This window comes from Chaetodon auriga, chromosome 7 (genome assembly GCF_051107435.1).
Source record: "Chaetodon auriga isolate fChaAug3 chromosome 7, fChaAug3.hap1, whole genome shotgun sequence".
NCBI lineage: Eukaryota > Metazoa > Chordata > Actinopteri > Chaetodontiformes > Chaetodontidae > Chaetodon > Chaetodon auriga.
This window is the reverse complement of record NC_135080.1, coordinates 8,675,364-8,698,002: the sequence shown is the minus strand read 5'-3', so window position 1 is coordinate 8,698,002 and position 22,639 is coordinate 8,675,364. Positions and strand designations below refer to the sequence as shown.

Sequence of the window (22,639 nt, the reverse complement as noted above, 5' to 3'; positions counted from 1 at the left end):
GACATCAATCACAATCTCCCAGTCCTTGCTTTCATTCAGTAAAAACCATTGGAAAGGATATATGTATTCCAAAAAATCCCACAAATGAAACAATAAAATACGTAGTTTGTTCATGCCGACTTCCCAAATCATCACTGTTGAAAAGTAAATTGTTTTATGAAGTGACAACATTATGGTAAAGGTTTGGTTCAGTTCAGGCACAAAAGTGAATTGATTAGGTTTAGAGAATAATCATGATTTGGATGAAAATGAGCACTTTGTTGATGTTAGGGGACCTTTGTCATCATGGTAACAATAATAAACACATGGGTTAAGGTTCAGGGACGATGGACATCATGCTTTTAAAAAGAACAACAGTGACTCACAGTTTGAAAGAACAAACAAACAGCAGTCTCACATGTGAAAGTCCAATGTTTGTTGACCCATCCAATCACCCCGACCCCCTCCCACAGAGACGTCTCCCTCTATAACAACGTCACCTGACCTTCCTTACATTATTACGGCCACTCAAAGGCTTCATATCCCTTGAACATCAACGTATGTTGTTTTGAGGTCATTTACTGAAACATATGCAGATCTTTTGAGTAGTTTGGTCACTTTCATACTGAGACGAGAAGATTAATTTAATATGAAGCATGCACCAGGAGTCGGCTAGCTTAGCTTAGCATAAAGCCTGGAAACAGGGGGAACAGCTAGCCTGGCTCTGTCTGAGAATAACAAAATCCACCTACCAGCAACTCTAAAGCTCGCTAATCAACATGTTGTGTATTATTTGTTTAAATTGGACAAAATTGAAGAGTAAAAAAAACACGTTGTGGTTAAATGGGGGTTTGGACTACTTCTTGGCCGGGAGCACTGGCGTCCTGAAATCTGACAGTGGTATCGATCTCATCTAACTCTCAGCTAGAAGCAAATAATCATATTCCTCCAAATGTCAAACTATTCCTTAAAGGACGTGTGTTTGTAAAGCAGTGTGAACACCAAACATCCCCGACTCTGAACCTGCGATACCACTCGACTCACCACTGTCTTTGTTCTTTCCTCTTTTTAGTGTGTGAGCTTCAGGATTTAAGGGAACACTTTTTCCCTGCTTGCTGTAGGTAGGTTAGCGTGTGTGTGTGTGTGTGTGTGTGTGTGTGTGTCCGTGCGTGTGTGCGTGCTGACAGTACAGCGAGGTACAGATGGTGGGATGTGGCAGTCTGTCTGACTGCGGTGAAGAATGTGAGATTCAGCTGTCGGCCTCTCGCCCCCCTGGCTCTGACCTTATGTGTCTCTGATCACCGTCTGGCTCCATCTCATTATGACAAACTCCATATTGCTTCACTCTCACAGCGCAGCTACAACAATTACAAGACCAAAAAAAAGCCCAAATATCTTAAAAAAAGGCATTCATAGCGGTAATTAAAGCTGACATTCCTCTCAGGACATTCATTTGTCACTAATTGGGCTCCTGCTCTCTCTCTTTACATGGTTGAGGGTCTTGCCTGTTGACCTGCTAAGCTACCTTGTCAGCAGATTTAATTTGTCACTGGAGCAGGGCTTTTGTCTCCCTGTGGTGTTTGTGTGTGTGTGCGCATATATGTGTGTGTGTGTGGGAGCAAGTGTAAAGGACCTTCAGATAGCCAGGAGGGCTCCAGAGTTTATTTATAGGCTGTGTGTCACAGCAGTGCAGGGCCAACAGCAGCAAGTCATTTACATCCAATGCACCAGAATGCAAAGGTAAGCAGCTACTATCCCTGCAACGAGGATTAAAGGCTCAGCTTTTTATTTTAACGTTTCGGGACCCTCGCCAGCAGAGGGAGCCACACACGGCGACGGGGCTACTCTTTTGTCACGCTCATAAATGGCGGTGTCACATTGTCTACAAGTTGATTGCACTGAGCTGTGCACAGAGCTGGAAGAGCCCTGGAGGTGCCCTGAGTCCGGCTGCATCAGATAACCCGAAATAATGAGCCTGTAAGAGGCTGCTTACAGTACAGTACACTGTGCGATAAACGTTATAGCTCCTCTCGAGCCGTCCCGCTTGTAGGTTTGTGCCCTGCAGACAGTTTCCGCTAAAGAAGGAAAGTAGTTCCAGAAGTGCAGCTTTCGTTTCAAAGCGTTTTATTTAACAATGTTTAGATCTGTTTTCTCACAGCTACGGAAATGTCCGGACAGGCTTTACATTTCTAACGTACAGAAGCTAATTTGCATCAAAAAAAAAAAAAAAATCTGAAATGCATAATCAAAAAGGTGAAATATCTCATAATTTAGACTTTTTATCTTTAATATTCACTTTTATTTCATGATTTTGCCTCGGTGAGTCAAATTATTTCCAAATTTCTTTCTTTCTTTTCGTCTACACCTTTTATGTCATAATTTTGATTTTCTAAGTCCAAATTTGACTTCTTATCTCATAATTACGTAAACTTGAAAGAAAATTCTCACGGTGAGGAGCGTTCTTATTCCCTGGCAGAAATGGATTTCCATAGTCACGTTTTGTTAATGTCAAATCTTTTAAGTGCTTTCTGTTTTGTGGTGCAGAAAGCAGAAGCAGCCATATCAGACACGATAAATCATAATTTACTCATGCGTGCATGCATATTCACAGCTTGAAATGACTTAATTCATCATCAAACTTCCCTTTCAGTCGAGTCAAGCTGATCCGTCGACACCCCGCTCTGACGTGCGGCTCAGTTATTCATATGATGATCACGTGTGTCATTTCAGATTGCCCTGTTTGCTGTGGATAGTATTGAACTGTGCGGTTTGGGGGAGAAAAAGCATTTTAGGGGAAAATGATTAACATGTGACCTGTTTTGTGGGATTGTGAAACACTGAAATTGGATGAGACGAGCTCCACTTAACATCATCATCAAATAATTCAGATATTTGCAGAAATGAAGGAGCAAAAAAATACTTCTCAGTTTCCACTTCTTCAGCCACTGATTGCTTGGTACAAATAGATCTCTCATGTAATTGCCACTAATGCTTGAGAGCCCATTTATCTATTCTGCAACATTACGTCACAGGCCTCAAGAGTTGCCTCTCCTCCATGTTTCTGTGATGAAAATATCAGACATGTTTCGCATCTGCTGAAACCAGACAGAGGTTGTGTAAACAGATTTGTACTCATGTATTACATGCTGGTCTCAGCTGTGCGGCACAGAGCGTACCGAGCAAAACAGAATGTGAACGTTTACAATGACCTTATCCAACAATGCAAATAAAGGGGTATTGACAAGAGTGAAAGACAGAGAGGAAACAAGGATCATTTGAGGCTGAACACAGAGCTCAGAGGAGCAGCCGATTCCAGCCGAGGCTCATGGGAGTCCTCTACTGGTCTGATGTCAGAACTGCACGTCTTTCCTGGGAGATATCAGGTATCAAATGTCTACTAAAAAAAAAAAAACTGTAGGAAATATACAGTCTCAGGAATAACCAATAACAATAAATAAAACCAAAAGAACAAAACAAAAACAAATGAAATATCACTGATGAAAAACACATATGCGGCACCCTGGTCGTCTATGCCAGTGTTTCTGTCTGATGTTCATTTTCATATTTGCTCAGTTTGTTGTTTTTAATCATCGGTTTAACCTTAATGAGCGTAAATTCAGTCAATCATTAGTCCTTATTAATTGTTTTTTTTTAAATGTACTAATTCCTTTCAAATCCCTTCAGATGTTTTCTCAATTTTAAGGCTTATAGTTTCCCTGTTTTTTGAAGGTTAAAGATTGGATCAGTGTTTGTTTTAGAAGTATTTCCTCACACTTCTACACAGTTGATCATAACAAAACACAACAGACAAAACCAAGTGCAACGATACAAATCAGCATGAAAACAGTGCAGAAAGTTAAAAACCTCAGTATAAACTCAAATCCTCTGAACTTTATTTTGAAGCCAGAAATTTCCAAAGATGAACCAAATCAGTCACTGAAATTTGGAAAAATCTGTATAAAACAATAACACTAATATAACATAATAATGATAATAATGGAGGTTTGGGTTTGAATATTTCACTTGGTGCAATCATGCTACAGATTTTAGAAATGAAAAGTTGGCTACAGATACAGAAAAAGAGGATTTTTAAGGAGAGAAGAAATGGGTCCATATGTTAGCAGACAAAAGAAAAAAGCAAATATTCACAATAGAGAAGTTGGAGCCAGTGAATTTTTTTGGCATTTCTCTTAAAAATGACTGAAATGAATACCAAAGTTTTCTGTCTAAGACGAATCGACTCGAGAACGTCAGCTCCGTCTTGGCTCTCTGGCTTCTTGAGGGTGATCACCATGCTGCAGTGATTAGTCAGTGAACTGATTAGTCTTTCACAGAAAATTATTCAGCAGCAATCTTGACAATAAATAACAGTTCTGAGACATTTTTAGAGCAAAAATGCCAAAATTCTCAGTGGTGAATATGTTGTGTTTGCCAGGATTAATGCTTCATACGTGTCTGTTCTTCTTCTTCTGATGAATTGTTTGTTTTTAATGATGCCCAGATTACTGGCGGTGTACTGCCATGCAGGGAACTGTGAGTCTGTCACCAGTGAGCCAAAAGAAATGAGCTTTTATTTATATCTGGCGCAATAAATGGAGCTATTTCCTTTGTTTTCTATGATTATAAGCTGAATATCTTTGGGTTTTGGTCTGCTGGTCAAAATCTGAACATAACAAAAGGAAGAAAGTGAGATAAAATGATAAAAACTGCACTAAGTCTGCAGCTCAGCTCAATCTCCACTCCTCTTTCAGGGGCTGCTGTCCTGTTGCTGGAGCAACATCTATCACATTATTATCCAGGATGATATCAACATAGACAGCAAACATCTTTTAGTACATGTGTCAGATTTCCTTTCATCATCTCTCTCAGCTTGATATCACCTTCTGCTGAATGAAATTCATCATGAGAGGTCGAGTCAGAGCACCCTCTCCACGCTGCTGTTATTGAAAAGACGCCCAAAGATTCTCGTCTAAGAACAACAATGACATCCGGCGAGGCTCAGCTGTGATTTCTCATATTCTGAGCATCTTTTCACGCTCGTTTTGCTGTCTGTGAGTCCTGCAGAGGAAAACGGTTTGCTCTTTCAGAGACCTGGGTTCAGATGCACAAAAATAAAAACCCCCAGAAAACAGTTGTTTTGTTTCAGGCTCTCGGTCGTGCTGAGCTGCAAAACACTTGTCATGTACAGTATCATGGTGAGAGCATAAAACAGATGCGATGCTAGCATGAGTCAAATTGGCAATTAAGATTAAATCAGAATCGCGACTGTTTTCAGCCTCTGGAGAGAAACAGAAAGAGGATGGTGCTGATTTACAGCTGATGATCTTGCAGAGTCGCATTCCAGCAGCCTGCAAGGATTGATGCTTACCTCTGATGAAAAATAATGCCCAAATGCAAATTCAAACTCAGAGAGAGTAGTTCACAATGTGTTAAGAGCAGAATTGCATTATCTCACCCTGGAAAAAAAAACAAACTTTGATGCATATCTCGGGCTCACCCAAGGTCATATTCATATTCCTTATGCTCGTCCAAATCTAATCTCTTCTGTAACGACGGGAAAGAGTGATAAATGGCAGAAAGCCCATTACACAGAGGACTCATATCACCAAACATGTGGCAGACATCCAGCCTCACACACAAGCGGCCTCAGAGATTATTCACATGGCCCGACTGTCACAGCGCCGCCGCTGCTGCACGTCCCCGCTGCACAGTATGAGTGTGTCAGTGTGACTCCTAAATTTTTTATGGAAATGTAGGAAGGAAGCAGTCAATGTCCACAGCAAACTAATGGCTCCAATTTCACAGTGAGGATTCTTCAAGCTCCTGGAACCTATAAACACCAGTGTTTCCAGCATATTACTTGTAAGAAAAGAAGGCCTTTGTGACGGAGAGAGAATCAATTTAAAAGGATTCAATAACAAGATATGCAGGATTTATTTCCAATTCACTTCACAGAGAGTAGAAATTATTCATGCTTTTATTTGCTTGGCATTTTGAAAATGCAAATATCTCTAAATTAAGTCTTCTGGTGGCTCATAACTGTTACTTTCATGCGCCTGATGTTTTCATGTGAGTGGGCGTCAAAGTTTCCACATGCAGGATGGATTCAGCGTCAGGCCTGGCTGCTGTATTCACATGTTTGGTTTTGTTGAGGAGGTCGCTGAAGTCACTGTGGTCTGCCATCGCTGAGATTTGGTGTAGGTGGATTCATTGTCATGCATCCAACCTTTGCAAACCTTCAAAAACAGCTGTTGTTATTATTACCTGTAATGGCAACGTGGTGAGGCGATTCAGGCAGAAAAACACTTTCCAGTGAAAATCAACTTCTCTATCACCAAACTTGAAGGTGTTTGACAGACATTTAGGAAGCAAGATGAGAAATACAAATTAAGATGCAACGTGCAAAGAATATTCATGACACAGCATGACAGAATAAGTCAACGACATTAGATTTATTATCTGTGACACTGAGCTGTACTGTGAATTTGATTTTGCATGGGTTCAGAGGGCACATCCGTTATCACGTTTGCTGTGATTTGCTTGGTCTTGGTTGTGTTGTGTTAATGTGGAGCATAAAATGTTCAAGAAGCATTAATTGCGCTCTTGAACTCCTAATTTTCCCCTTGATTTTTGCATAAAGTATCTTAAAAGACACATTTCCCGCTCTGCATATGAGTGATGCGTGTGTCTGTTTAACCCTGAAGCTGCTCACTGAATGCTCACTGTACACAAAGTGAAATGTTCAAAACGCTGCAGCTACACTGTTACATCAGATGGAAACACTGTAAATCTATTGTGCCTCATTATATGTTCCCAAAATTCAGCCTGATGTATTTGGTATTTTTAGCCATGCTAGCAGCATAAACAGGCTGAAATACCTTAACAACTATTGCATGGAGCAACATGAAATTGTGTACAAACTTTGATGCTTTCAGAATGAATCGCAAACAACTTTGGTGATCTTTTAACTTTATAGCGCCATCATCAGGTCAACAATTTTTGTGTAAAGAACAACTTTTAGCCTCATTAAAATTTCAACTGCTTCAACACTGATTGGCTGCACAAGTGTTTGTAAAGATGGATCCACCAGAGGCTCCAGACAGCAAAGCTTAAAATGTTAACAAGCTGCAAAAATACAACTAATAATGTCACATAAATAGACTTTTCATGGAGGTGGAGATGGTTCCAATCAAGTGATAAAATGTAACTTTTACACCAGGGCTATCCAGTTTAAATTAATATCAGCAATTTCAGCCTCAGCCTCACAATTTTCCTTAAAGCTGCAGGCTGATAAAATGTTCATAGACTTCATTTTATGGATTAACATCCTCCTTTGTGAGTAAGACTGTGGGTACTTTTCATTTTTCCTTTCATGGAAAAACGGTGGTTTCATATCTTCAGAAGGAACAAATGGGCTCAGGCTGGGTGGCACAGACAGCGTAGAGTCGACAGGATGTGCTAAGAGATGTCTTAGCATTGTTGATTTGTGGATTTTGTTGGCAGTCAGAAAAATATAGAATTGTATGTTAAGAAACAGCAGACACAAAGCTATCAATGCCTTTAACAGGACTTTTCTATGGAAATAAAGGATCGAGACATCTCAGTAGACTCTTTAAATTTTAATATCAGCCCAGTGATTTTATAATTTTAGGGTTTAGGTTAGCAGAACATATACAGACTTGATTTTTTCATATTAGGATCCTCCTCATTTCAAACACTTGTACCATCAGTGGTGAAAACCAGTCAGTTGTACAGACACATGTTTGATTCCCTGCTGTGGCCTTTTCAATGAGGACATTGCTTGTTGTCATCGTGCTCTCACATGGATTTCCTCTGGGTGTTTCCTCTCTGTGTCCAATGACGCACAGGTCAGGAGTGAAGCTGCCAACAGGTATGCAAGCATGAGTGTGAATGATTGTCTGTCAGTCTGTATTAGCCCTGTGAGGGACTGCTGACCTGTTCACAGTTTTTTACCTGCAGCCCACCCACAGTTACACCCCCACCAACCCTTAAAAATACAAATAACAGGTAGAGGTAGAGGGGATGAGTAAAGGTGCAGAGTGCACCGGTGCTGCAGGTGTAGACCACTAGATGGCACAAAAGAATCAACAACTCTGAACTCTTTGCACTTTGTAGGACAACCAGTCATCCATCACTTTGTTATCTTCAGACAGGGTAAAATACTGTGCAATGAGGAGGAAATGGTGTCTACAATGAAGTCCAGTCATGCTATCAAGGAGTAGACCATCAAGGTTAAGCTCATCTTCCACCATCTGGCAGCACATAGCAGTATCTCCGCCAGCTTTAACAATGGATGTATTCAGGAAGACTGCAGGGAGTGTTGTTCCACATCCAGATAGCTGCTGAAAGTGACACAAATCAGAGAGCTACTCCAGAAATCTACCACGGACATATTTCTCCAGCCAAATGCCAACCAGGAGAGATTAGATTCTGTCATCTCACTATCTTTTGTGCAGTCCTAAATCATGTGCGCATCGCATGAAAGCACAGGTGGCGGAGGAGTCGGCAACATTTTTTGCTGAATTCATTTCTGAAATCTACCTGACCTACTGGAAATGTAGCTCATTGAAGGGGAACAGGGTTGGAAAAGCCTGAACATGCAAGCTGTGCAGTTTCATATTTCTTTCACACTTAAGCAATCAATTATTCACACATAGCAGTGACAACCAATTTCTAGCGTACACGTGTCCAAGATTTACACATTTTTCACACACACACTCTCACACAAATATAGATGTGAAGGTCATATTGTGATAAGAATACAGAGGGTTACATGATACACACAGGGGATGTACAGCCAGGCCAGGACTGGGATGATGGTTCAGACTGGGAATATGAAATCAGCCTGCTAACAGTCACATCAGACCACATATACTTCAGCCATGTCGTGGAGAAATCCTTGTTTTCTTAATATATTTTTTACTCCACATCCAAAATAATTACAAAAAACAGTCAAGTCTCCAGCTTCAAGAGTCAGTCAATTGCACTTCCATAATTAAGGCCACAGGAATAAACGTTTGTATATTTGTTTGTTTTGCATTTGGACTTGTGTTGGTCGTCATGAAGTAGTGAGTAGCTTGAAGTGTGTCCACCTGACAGAAAGGAGTCCATGCATACACATCATCACCTATTTTCTACAGCACGGTTAATGGTTGATGGCATTTTTAAAACAAATACACCCTTGCCATTTTTCAGATACACCAGGCTAAAACTGATGCAGTCTAAAGCAACAATCCTGCAATAAATCCTGCCTCACTGATGTTATAATACTCAGTTTATATTGAAACTGTTTAAGAGAGAGATGCTCTCAGTGTAACACAACGCAGCTCAACAGCACCACAAACTGCAGCCTCCAAAGTGACCATAAAGTTGAATCACACCACTGTAAAACAGTTTCAATAAGAGCTGAACATTATATCGTCCATGAAGGCAGGATTCACTGCAGGACTGTGGTGTTGGGCTAGATTAGTTGTAGCTAGATGCACCTAATACACTGACAGCTGAATAAATGATAAGTACTCAGAAGTTAAAAGCTTTCTACACTTTAATTTCCCATTGGATTGCTTTTATAAATACATCCTAATATAAACTGAAATGATACTATAAAAGATGCTGCAATATCAACACCGTTACCCCATTTTCCAGTAATAATATTACTGTACTCCAGAGTTGTTAAAGAGGCACTCGGTAATGACTGAAATGCTTACAGCACAGTGTCATTTCCTCTTAATCACCGAGTTATTGTCCCCTAAGGTGTTGTTTTCTGCCTTTGGACCGTTCCCTTGTTCCCTTTCTTTCCTTGTTCCCTTAAATTTGTCGCAGTATTGGCGTCTGCTAAGTATTTTATTGATATCCTTACATGCAATTACATTGTGAAAGATTACTGGAATGTAGTTTGCCCCTTCATATAAGCCTACTAGTATTTTAGTCATTTCAAATGCAGCATGATTCATAAAAGTTTTCATATGCTTAACCAGGTCTAATCTTAAAATCTGACAACAATAGGAGAGGACAGGGGCCAGCAGTTTCCACAATATGAGAGCAATATAAATAAATCAGGAGTTTAACTGCCTGTCAGACAGTAACTCCGCTGAAGACAAACCAAACAGTGTCTGTCTGTCTTCACGTGTCTGACTGAAGGCTGCCGGCTTTCTGCGCGTTTAATTGTGAACTTCAAGCGCGATGCTCTCTGAAAACATGTGAGGTCTAATGTCATGTAATAAATCCATTACATTACATTAAAAATACAACACATCGACCCACCTGCATTAATATTTCACCTGGCGACCCATTTATTGTGAGCTGAGCAGGGACATGAGCCTTACATTACAATGTAAAATCCCACAGCAGCTCCCGCTCTCTTGTATAAGTGGCTGCACAGCCTGTTCCTGAGTGACTTTTACCTGTGACACTCGATTCTGCTCTGAATTAGACTTTGTAATATATCAGGTAATGCACGATGATTGAGTTGACATTACATTTATATGGAACTAAGTATATTTGTGGTGGCCTCTTAGGGAGTTTTCCATTATTTTAATGTCTCCAGATAAAATAGGAAGTAATACTTTCCTGTAAAATATTTAGATTAAAGCCACCATCGACACATTTTGATTTGTTCTACGCATTTTTGGGGGGAAATTGAAGGAATTTTAACCTTTTTACCTGTTCATTTTCATATTAGTATGCGATTTTACTTAAAGCTGCTGCAATTGGTAAATATGTATAAAAGATGGCAAACCCACAGAGAATTATTACCAAACTCTGCAGGTCCCCTTGGCTCGATGGAGTATTTTGGTATCAAGCAGACAACGGTGAATACAGTGGAGCATTTAGCAGCTGAAGAGACAGATGTTTCCCTCAGGAGTTGGTGGAGACCCAAACAGAGCTAGAGGAGAGTAAATACAGCCTCATATTTAGCAGGTGTACACAAACATGACTGTAAAATTTAATACTAATGTTGCTCCTCATCTGCTGGATGTGTAGTTATCAAATTAAAAGGTGATAATATGTCAGTGTTGTTTCTTGCTGATTATTTCAGATGCCCCCAAGTGAACTAAAAACACCCCCCTGAAAACCTCGTTTCTGCAGACCAGTGGTTTAACTTGGCACCTTGCTGCAGTGATGTAGAAGTGCACTCCAGGGGGAAACAGGTTTCCAGTCACACAGGGAATGGAACCAGTCTATCACAGGCAGGGTAACACACATGAGTGAAAAAAGCAGGGCTGTGCTTGAAACCACCCACTACCAAAAATAGATGGATGTTGTACTGGTTTGGCAAAAATCTTCAGTATTCATCAGACCACTTTATCTCACCTGCTGTGTCCCACAATGCAAAGTGCTGGAACAACCAGGAGGCCGGGAGGATTTTTTAAATTCACCTCTGACCTTTTGATGTGAGAAATCAACTGTGTAGATTTCAAATATTGACAGTTTTACAAAAATTGATGACGAATCAAAAAAGCCACTCCAGTGTTTTGAGAGTTGAGAAGCTCCATGAGACTCTCTCCTAAGTGGCAGCAGGGGGTAAGGAACTAGCCAGCTGGCCAGTCACCTTTTGGAAAATAGTGAAAATCCACATTTATTATCATTTATGACTTTTTAAAGCATAAGGGGAAGCTGCACTGTCGTGACGGTTCGCCATTAGCCGTACTATTGTTGACTTCCACTTTCCAAAACTAGAAGCTTGCTAAGCCTGGCCCAGCATCCTGCAAAATAAATAGATTTAATAGCTTTTTATGTTAAGGTTTCTCAAAAGGTTATTTCACTTTGTATGGGAGTAACTGTGCTTTAACTTGTCCATAGGTTTTCAGTACTCCACCCACCACTGATCACAGGGCAAACACAAACACAGACAACAATCCGCACACACCTATGAGTGTTTTACCAAACTGATTTTAGGACTGTGGGTGGAAACTGGAAGAAAGCATGCAGACATGGGGGGGACGTGCAAACTCCCAGTTTATCTTACAGTAAAGTGAGTAAAGTTTATAGTGTTTTGTCACATCACAAAGCGGACTTTAAATCTGCAAACAGATTGTAATGAGATGAAACTTTACAGTGATTTTTTTTATGCTGGTCTGTAGTTAATATCAAAGCACAGTCAGCTGCAGGACAAACAAGACGAGGGGGCAGTGCATGATGGGATGGGGGGGGGGGTAAATATAATACAAATAGAACTGACACACAGGAGTGTTTAGCACACAGTGAAGTGTCATAATGTCATCAGACACTGTGCACAGATTGTTTTCATGCAACATTATTCTGTTCTGGTATTTGTGCTATATGTTAAAATATATATGACTGTGTGGAATTGATGTATCTGTGAGAATAATTGTCATAAAACAAGTCAAAAAGTCAAAGAAATAAGAGCGACAGATTTTATGCACAGCCAGTTCCACTGTCAGTGAAAGCCCTGCTTATAAACACCTCCATGCTGCAGGAGTCAGTCCAGCAAAAGAGACAAGAAGTCATCATGTAAACTGTGCACCAGCCTCCTGAAGGTTATTGTCCATTGACGGGGTGCAGTTGAGGTTTCGTTGCCAGGGGGCGTCACCGAGCAGCTCGGGCAGGTGAATAAGCTCCTTCAGTTTACTGAGTGAGCTGTAGGAGAAGGAGCGACGCACACTCAGGTGCAGACAGCCAGCAGAAGTGGCGTCAACACAGAGGAGGAAAGAAAAAGACAGAAAAACCTAAAAGCTTCTTCATCCTCCTGCGGTTTGTGAGGTGGAGGCGAGCGGAGCCGCCCGTGCGTCCTGCGATGCCAGCCGCAGTTTGGAGGCGGGATGGGAAGCGCAGAGGAGGCTTTACTTGCACACGGTGCCTCGCTGGTTTCTGTTAATTGCTTCCTGAAGACAATTAAGCAGCGGTTGGGCGGTGAGCAGAGTGTTTGGCGTCAACTTTAAAGAAGCTCCTGTGCGCCGGAGCAGCCGGTGGATGTTGCGCCATGGAGATAAAGACAAGACTTCCAACCGTACTGATGTTAATATGGATCCTTCAAGGTGAGCTAATTAATTGACTCGGCGGGCGTTAAGCCGCACGCTGCTGTGGGGGGGGGGGGGGGGGCGCGAGGAGTTAGACAAGAGTCCACTTTGGAGCATTATGGAAAGTGAGGAACGCACATTTCAGACGACGTTCAGAAGGCAAAATGTGGTTTCTCGTGAAAGTTAAGACAGTACCTTCCTCTTTAAAGACGTTTTTGTCATCAAACTCCACGTTTGAAGCATTCAGAAAGTCAAAAAAGACTGAATTTGTCTCTTAACCAACTTATTCCTCACAGTACAAGCTGATGTGACTTTCAGTTGAGATGAATTCGGCCAGTAAAGTACAATAAACAAAGTACTGCATACTGCATCAGTGTGGCATTTACCACTGGCTGCATGAACAGCAGATGCCACTTTGCTCTAAACCCTAAAATGAGTGTAAATGTATTCAAAGGCATCACTCAGATCCATATTATTGGTAGTTATGAGCAGCTATCAGCCTGCTGAGATGCCTAAAATGTGTCAATCTGAAAAGCCCCCCTCCCCTTCTTCTTCCTCTTCCAGCAAAATTTTGAATTCAGATGCAGGAACAAGCGCGCTGACAATTCATGAAATATGTAATTTTTATTGCTGTGGCTGCTGCTTGAGGTTTTACCAGAGGTCCCCTTTTAAGCACACTGCAGAGTACTCTTCATCTTAAGAGGGCATAATGTTGTTGCATGGTTGAATGCTCAGAAATTTCAACTAAGTCAAATGTTGTTGCTTTTTTTGATTTCTTTTGATGTTATTGTCCCCTGTGAGGTTAAAAATAACATAAAAGCATATGAGTCTCCGTGGAATTCTTTTAAAAACTCTAGACAGGAAATCATAGCTGGCACCTGATGGACATAATGTTCAGGTTCAAAGTCCTGCACCCGGTATTGGCTTGCATGCACCTAATTAGTGATGAATGCAGTGATAAAAGTTCACTTCATTTGGTAGAGTGGCTCATCAGTAATGAAACACATTTGCACCAAATGTTTGACAAAGAGAAACGTCGCTGTTGAAATGTTCTGCGTGGCTCTTAATTAACAGCATTTGGCTATAAACAGAGTTTTTGGTGTATTTGTCTGTCAGTCATCTGTTTGGACTGTAAACATTTCATTTGGAGCCAAAGCTGAGAGTCGTTTCCCAGCTGTTACTTCACATTATCACAAACAAACACAAAAATGTTGACAAGATGTGTTAAATCTTATTACTTCTCCTGTTTCTTATCAACACACGTTCGGCATCATTCAGGCTCTGCTCAACGAAGCCCTGAAGGCTCTTCTCACTTGGCCAATCTTGCTCCTGTCAACTGTGCTGCTGCATCATTTCTGACCAATTGTTGGCTTTCCTCCAGCGGGGAAATTGTTGTGGAGATTGTTACAGCTTGTGCATCTTATGTCAGGATTTGTTTGGTTCACACTCAGGTTTTCACTGAGGAGACGCGTTGGAAAAGATTAAAAAAGACATGATATCATCCTCATTTTCAGTTTGGATGCTGATTCCTTAGTGTGCATGCGGCCCTTTAAGACTACTTTGGACACCTGGCTTAAAGTCTGTGTTGTCATTACGGAGTGCTGCATGGAAACCACTGTGGCGTGACATTGTATCTACAATCCTTTGATTTGGTGTAACTGCTAAGTGGAATGAAACAAATGAATGAATTCAGTTTGCGGCTCACTGGCGAGCAACTGCGGCCGCTTCCTGTTCTGATGAGCGGATGGATTTCTTAATTTGCACGATGGATTATATTTCACAATTCTGACAGCTGCTAAATCTGTCAAAGAAACCAATCCTGCCTGTCAGAAACGCCGCCGTGGATGAATCAAGAAGCTGCAGCAGAAAAAATGGCAGCTCATTGGCTTTACATGAGGAGACCCGTAGCTAATTGGCTACTAAACATTAAAATGAATTTGTTAATACTTTGCTGCCCATGAATGATCCCTTCATTTTTGATGATCTGAGACAGACGCTGACTGTTTTTTAAAGCTTTATAACCACTGACAGCAATGAGTCATATTCTAGATGTACCGTGCAATGTGTCCATGCTGTTGAACATTACCGCTGCCCATCAGGCTCAAATTGGCATAGGGACAGTGAAAAGGTGACTTGGCTCCCAGCAGTCTGGATGTAGAGTTAGGTTCGCATGCCAAGCTCAGCCCCCCTCTTGTAAAAATGCCTTTCTCTTTGGCCTCAGCTATTAAAATATTGTCATGTCCTCAGCTGATTGTGTTCAGTGACGGCCAGTTTATAATGAGACGGGAACCGTCTTGACTCTGGTGTAAGCTGATGTTTATGAGCCAGCTATATCCCTTTTCACAGAATAACTCACAGAGCTTAGGGTAATTCTGATTATGTATCGCATGATTACCTAAACAAGAAATTAGTCGGTCAGGGTCCAGCATTGAAACCAACAGCGCTCCCGGCAGGACGCTGCATGAGAATTAACTATCAGTGCAAAGCCTCCCATTAGCTGGCCTCAGCAGCTGAAGAATATGGCAATAAAGAGTCTTAGACATCTGGAAGATATGTGGAAGAGCTCAGGTCAAAGTATCAGTCAGTAACCTTAATTTTACTGTTTGATAGCAAAAAAAACAACATACTTTCACCAGGTTTGGAAAAGTCAAGGGTTAAAACAAGTCTGTAATTGTTAGCTCAGGTTGTAGAGCGGTCGTCTGTCAATCAGGAGGTTGGTGGTTCAATTTCTGGCCTCGGCAGGCCAAATGCTGAAGTGTCCTTGGGCAAGATACAGAACCCCAAAACTGCCCCAGATGCTGTGCCATTGGTGTGTGAATTCATATGTACATTGCTTTGGATAAAAAAAAAATGACTATTTGTAATTGTACTCTTTGCTTTCATCATCATATCTATGGCCACAAGAGGTCGCTGCCTAAACATAACATAAATATTGTTCGTAATAAGCCACTTCGACCTGTACGATGGTTTTTCTGGTGAGGGTGGGCTGTAGCAGGTAGGGTTTGCTGAGTCGTCGTAGAGCTGGTTTAGTTGTTGCCACATGATGTAGGTATGATATTGTGCTCATTTATCGCTGCTGAACTTTAAAAAACTGCGTAAAAAACTACGAACTCTGTTAACTTGGATGGGGTGCATCATAAGCATTATTACACATACACTTTACCCACATATGTAACCAGTGATATCCTTGCATGTGTCCACGGCGTTGTAGTTCCTGATGCGCTAAAGCTCTCACCTCATCCAGATTAGCATGTTGTTTTCTTCTGAACCAGAATCAGGATACTTGTTGATCCCAGAGGGGTTCGGGTAAAATAGGCCGAGTTCACTTCAATGTCTCTTCAAAGTCCGAATGCTTATGATAATGAGGTGATTCTGGTCTAAAGTCATGAGTTTATATTTGATTAGCTCATCTGTTGCAGGTGTAACACACGGCAAGCAGCGGCATCTGTGGTGAGCTACCACTTTTTCAAAAAATGTAGTTTGAGCCAATGAGAGCTAAAATTAGTTTTCTCATCCACCGTCAATTGAAAGGTGACGTCTATGAAATTGCAAACAAGGTGAATTATGTTAATAGTTAATAGTGATTTTTGTACTTTATGAAGGTTTTTGTTGGCAAAAAAGCAAATCTTTATCTGTGTTGGTGACTTGAAACCAGGAAGCATCACAACTTTAACTCGGGTGAGCAATTTTTATTCAGATGAATGTGTGACAGTGGAGTCCAGTATCCAGGTCTTCTTATGCGTCCATGCTGTGATTTCACATTTGTCACTGTAAGGAGGTGTCATTTCTAAAAGGCAGCGTGCAGCCTTATCTTTATCCTCATTTTTCCATCTGTGGTGTTGAATCCAAAATGCCTTCTGACATTTTACTTGTGAGATGCTCGGTGTCACAATTATCTGTTGTGCACGACTCGCTACTTTTCCTCTGTTTTACATGAAGATCGACAGACGCTGTACATTCTGCACAGCCAAAACGTGTGGCTCACACTGTGCGCATCAGTCGACCAGTAACAGTGTGTATGTACACACAGAACCTCTGATTGGTTTTGTCCATCCACAATTCTGATAAAGTTTCATTTGAACACCACAGCTGCGTCCTCAAAATTGTTGACAGAAAAGAGATGTGCATTTTTACTTTGAATGGAAAGCAAGAAAAAAAGGCAAATATGGAGCTGCAGTTATCTGGGATTGCAGACATAACGGTCCATCTGTTCCACAGCAGCGTTCAGTTTTTTTCTCCATCACAGCACCGTCTCAAGACTATAGTTCACTTGTAAAATTCTGCTCCAGTGCAGTGTTTGGACCTTGTGTGTGGTGGACCTTGGACCCTCTAGGGGTCCCTTTGGAAGAAAATCTCGTGCATTTTGAAGATGAATACATCAATCTGGTGCACTTTGAAAGCAAAATGGATGGTTCAGTGAAGAATTTGTAATGACTGCAAAAAAAAAAAAAGTCACTTCCACAAAGCATCGTAAACAAGATGGAGTTTAACGCAGTCCACAGATGGTTAGCTAGAGCGTTCATTTGAGCCATCAAAGGCAGAAAGCAAAAGTGATTAATTACAGTAGCAGCAAAGGGGGTTTTGGGGAAATCCTCGTTCTCAGTGAACTTCTGCAGTAACGATATCAGTTTTCTGCCGTACATTGATAATGATAAAATGTCTTTTGATTGGTGGATCCCCGTTAGCTAATGTCACCTCAAACAGTGTTGAGTTCTCAAAATGTCCCGGTTTCTTGGATGCAGCCACATGTTCCAGTGCTTGTGTGTGCGCGTGGAATCTGTCCAATCATCTGACAGCCAGGTTATTGATCAGGGGCCAATTCATTCACTCACTGAAATACTGTTCATTGTCTGGGTTCAGCTTGAGAGAAGAGGTTAAAATGTCTAAAATACCCAGAGCAAGATATCCTCTTAATCATTCCATTCGATAGCAACATGAAAGATAGCCGACGTTTCATCCACAGGCCTTCATTATGTTATCTTACCTTTTTCTAAAGGTTGGCATGCTGTCTGCATGTTTTGATAGTCCGTCCCAGCTGTTTTCTTGCCTCTTCCTGCCTAATCCTCCGTGGATTGTGGAAGAATTAAGTCCATAAATCAGGTTCTTCCAAGAAGCGGTAACTTGAGATAACATTACTGACAGACAATGTGACCGAATGCAAGATGCTTCTAATTAACAGCAGAGCAATGGGTCAAGCGGCTGTGCAATGGATGATGTGTTTTACCGAACAGGAGCTGCTGTCAGCTGCAGGCCTACATGAAGGTTGTTTGATAAGACTCTGCATTAACACAGTAATGAATTCATTCTTCCATCTTTCACATTATTGTTTAGTTTTTATTCATTGACAAAAAAATAGAATAAATAAGACTGAAATTGTTTTAATTTTTGGTTACTTTTTATTTATTTTAAGTCTCAGTTTCATTGTGAAAAATAGGTTGTTTTTAGTAGTTTTTGACCAAATTAACAATAGGTCATATTGCTTTGTTCCCTTACAAAACAGGGCAAATGTATTGTGCTTTGAGGTGAAGAACAAGAAGTTGTGACGAACTTCAGAAATCCAAATTATTTACCAGAATCTCTTCTCCGAGAAAGTGCGTCAGTCTTCCCTCCTCCTGCAGGCAAATATGCTGAAAAACATGAAAAGCGAACACATTAGCCGTCAGTCTTCCTGCAGTCTGCTGCTGAGAAAACATCCCGATGCTGTGCATCCTCTGAGACACTTTATTGAGCTCAATTTATCTTCTCTGACTCAAACTGGTGAATTGCCACCCGTCTCATAAACGGTCACATTTGTTAGGCTGACGCATACCTTAGTGTGGGTGTTCAACAAGGGGCCCTAATTGACCACAGCCCACTCTGGGTGCCACGGACACACAGGAGACCCCTGCAGAGGGTACACACACTGATTAGAGGCAGAAAGAGCCGGTGCTACTTAAAGGATTCTCTCATGTAAATCTAGGTCAAATTAATTGGCTCGTGCTCGCCATGCAATAAAGAGGACAGTGGTGCTCAGATTTGTTCCTACACACAACAGCTGCTGCATGTTCAACTTCACGCTGCACCCAGTGACAGTTGCAGTAGTGGTGGTTGACAGGTGTTGATTGGAGCTTTTCATGGCAGCTTATTGAGCTAATGTGACTTTGAGGCGGGTGATGAAAACAATCTGAATATGCCGAGTGAACGTTGAGGGATGTGGGACTGCGTTAACACTGACACAGTGCAGATTCTTACACTTATATAAACTCTTAAGTGGCAGTCTTTCTGACCCTCCTGCATTTCCCATCACTATTACAGCAAAAAACAACGTTTCTTTCTATTATGCATGTCTCGTTACAGTCGGCAGCTTGTGTTTTCTATGAGGTGTTATAATTATATTTCAGCCATGAACGTTTTAGCTGATGCACATTAAATGAACGGGCCATGTTTCGCCAACATCAGACAGAAAAATATGGCACGCATTGCTACCTATTATCTTGTAAAAACAATAATCAGCATTTTCTTGCTGAATGGCTCACTTTGATGTTCGGTACTGTACCGCATTAGTGATTTGCTCTCCATACTCCACACTCATTGTGCTTATTCGGTGAGGAATAATTTAACAGTGGCTCAAGCTCTGACTGCAAGGAAATCATGTGAACATGACCAGCTCACATCAAGATGTAAAATCTTGGAAATCAGGTTCTTTAAAAGAATAATTATCAGCTCTCAATCAGTAACTCAGGCCAACCAATCAGGTAGGATATGTTTATCAGTAGTCGTCTAATTAGTGGGTTTAATTGTGTGGGAAACAATTAATTCAGGGTGGGTGCATTGGGAAGAAGTTGACTTAAGATGATGCACAGTGAAACACAGTCACTCAGAGTGAGGCTCGCATAACAGTATGGATTTAAGGACATTTAAAAGCAGATGATGGTTGACCGATCGATCAAAATTTAAATGGAAAATACACAAATATTGCAAGAACATGTGGAACCTTTTTTGTTTTAAATATTTGTATCTGCACATGCTGTTTGTATAGCAAAGCATTATATATGTGTGTGTAGAGAGAGAGAGAGAGAGAGAGAGAGAGAGAGAGGCAAGCACCTGGATCCTAATGAGTTACACACTTACATTCATTACATCCATCCACCCTTTAGCTCTACCCGCTTATCCTTTAGAGGGTCACGGGGGGCTGCAGCTAATCCAAGCTGATATTGCTGGGAGAGGCGGGGTACACCGTGCACCCTGGACAGGTCACCAGTCAATCACAGGGCTCACACATAGAGACAGGCACCCATTCACTCTCACATTCGCACATGTATGGGCAATTTGAGTAGTAGCCTAACCTGTGTCTTTTTGTAGGAGGGAACCTAGAAGCGCCTTGGAAAGCCAAGCAGGCACTGGGAGAACAAGCACGCCAGTCGCGGGTTGTCATATAACATCTGCAGTAGTGTGGAAATGTATTAGAGGAGGAATCTGAACAGCTAAACCCCCTCAAATACGATATGGTTAAAGACGAAGGATGTTAAGATGGTGTCATTCAGCAATTATCTCCGCTGCTTAATAAAACTCTGACAGGTGGGGCTGAAACTGGAAATGTTGAACACATATTCTACAATTTGAAAAGAAAAAAAGCTCATCCTGTCTTGATAATATGCCATACCAGAGAGGAAGACGTTCTGCAGCGGTAACAGACAACACATGCCAGATTTAGCCGGATTGAGCGTGTGGTAAAGCTGCCGGTGCTGCAGCCTGACAGGTGTGCTTCACCTGTGTTCACCTCTCTATCCATGCTCCATCTTCATGTGACTAATGATGTGGCCACTGGTGACCAGTCCAGTTTGTCCACCACAGAGATGAGACTGTTAGGACTCTTCTTTGTCTTCCCACTGTGCTAGTTAGATAACATTTTGCTCTTTAGTCTTACCTCAGCTCACAGCACCTTCAGAGCATCAAACCAGATGTTTTGCAAAAGAAAAAGCATCCAAATGAGGCGTACTGCGTTTGTACTAGCCGTTGGTTTACCTACTGATCGTAGCCCATAAATGATGCATCTCGGAGGAGTGTGTCATTTACACTGCAGGCGTAGGCGAGGGTCACGACGATTTAGACCAGGTGCACCCTGGGAAAATGGCACACAGTAATGAGGTACATTCCCTCTTTAAATGAGACCTTTGCTCCGGCTGGGAACCAGTGTGTGAACTTCAGAGGCCAGGCAGACAAACACACACACATACACTACTAACTGCCGTCTCCAGCGACATTTGATTTACCAAGAGGCATTTATCTTGAGGTCTGAGACAAAGAAATCTTATTAATGCTGGTGCCCGTGGCTCGAGAAAGCAGTTCCACAATTCATCACAATTACTATGAAAAGCATTGTCAAAACGGCAATGGCATGGGATTGTTGCACGAAGGGACAGTTTGAGCGTAAAAAAACCTGTTTCATCAGCTTTTTAAAATGCTTTTAACCAAAGAGGAAGATTGATTTTCAAGGGTAAAATGCGTGAAAATTGCTGGTCTGGAGAGAAAAAAAAAAAACCTTTATTCCTTTGACTTCTTAGCGCAGGTGGGAACTAGGCTGTCTGGTGGCAGCAGATGAGTTTTGCACAAAGACGCTAGAAGATTATAGTCCTGTTTGGGTGTTATAGTAAAGCAATGGGAGATGGGATTTTTTTTTTTCCTGAGGCATCACAGGGTTGGATGGGTTTTCTGCCATGCTGTATTGGTGATAGGTTAGTTTTAAAATGGTAGATGATAGCTCTGTGAAACTTCCTATTTTTCATGTGTACAAAGACGGAATTGGTGTGTTTGGAGGCAGAATGGTTTTGTCTGAGGCAGAGATGGGAGATTAGTATTCACTGAGGAGTGAGACGCATCCCTGCTCCTTTCTCTTGTTGCTCGACTGTCTCGCCAGATGGAGGGAAAGGTTGTTGTGGCCAGATTAATGCTGTCATCTGGTTTGAGGTGTAACCTGGCCTTACAGGCTTCAGGCATGGTTATGTGAGGCTAAAGACGGTCCCTCAGGTCAATCCTGCGGTGGCGAGGCAACTCAAGCGCACATGCTGCAGTTATTCCTCTTTACAGATTAAAACTGCATTAAGCTGTCACTGTGTAATGTTACTCCCTCTCATGTAATGCACTCTTCATGGAAAACGTGCCTTTTTATTCTCCTTCACTGAGGCCTATCCTTAATATTTCGTGACCTTGGAATTATAAGGCTCTCTGTGTGTGTCCACTGAAATATCTCAACAACCAGACAGTCATGTTCCCCTCAGGATGAATCCCCGTGGATTGCCATGAAATTTGCTGCAGACGTTCAGGGTTAATGTCTGGTTATGCTCTGACTGCTTCTCTTGCACCACCAGCAGGTTGACAAATGTCTGAACAGCAATGAGATGACTTTCCATAAAATTTGGGTGAATCCTACTGACTTTTGTGGTCACATAACTTTCTCTCTCCCATTAATTGATTGTTTCCACCAGTTCTGCATTTAGTGCTAATTAGCAAATTTCAGCATGCTAATGCAAAAAACACTGAAATTAGATGAACAGGGTAAACATTAGCGTGCTAGCATTGTCACTCTGGGCGTGATAGCATGCCGGTACAGTCTCACAGGACAGCTAGCCTATAAATGTGCACGACCCAGGACAGGAGGGCTCTGCAGTGGGTGATTTAAA

At 41.6% G+C, this 22,639-nt stretch overlaps 1 protein-coding gene across 2 annotated transcripts in view; it reads left to right on the top strand.

The window, feature by feature from the left end:
* The first annotated feature begins 12,585 nt into the window (after positions 1-12,585).
* Positions 12,586-22,639, top strand: part of esamb (endothelial cell adhesion molecule b) — a 41,735-nt gene continuing 31,681 nt past the window's right edge. Inside the window, exon 1 of one of the 2 annotated variants that reach the window (XM_076735976.1) lies at positions 12,586-12,998. In XM_076735976.1, the coding sequence (XP_076592091.1) occupies positions 12,944-12,998 (55 nt within the window). In that variant the 5' untranslated portion in view covers positions 12,586-12,943. The remainder of the gene's footprint in view (positions 12,999-22,639) is intronic. The other variant, XM_076735975.1, reaches the window with a different exon arrangement.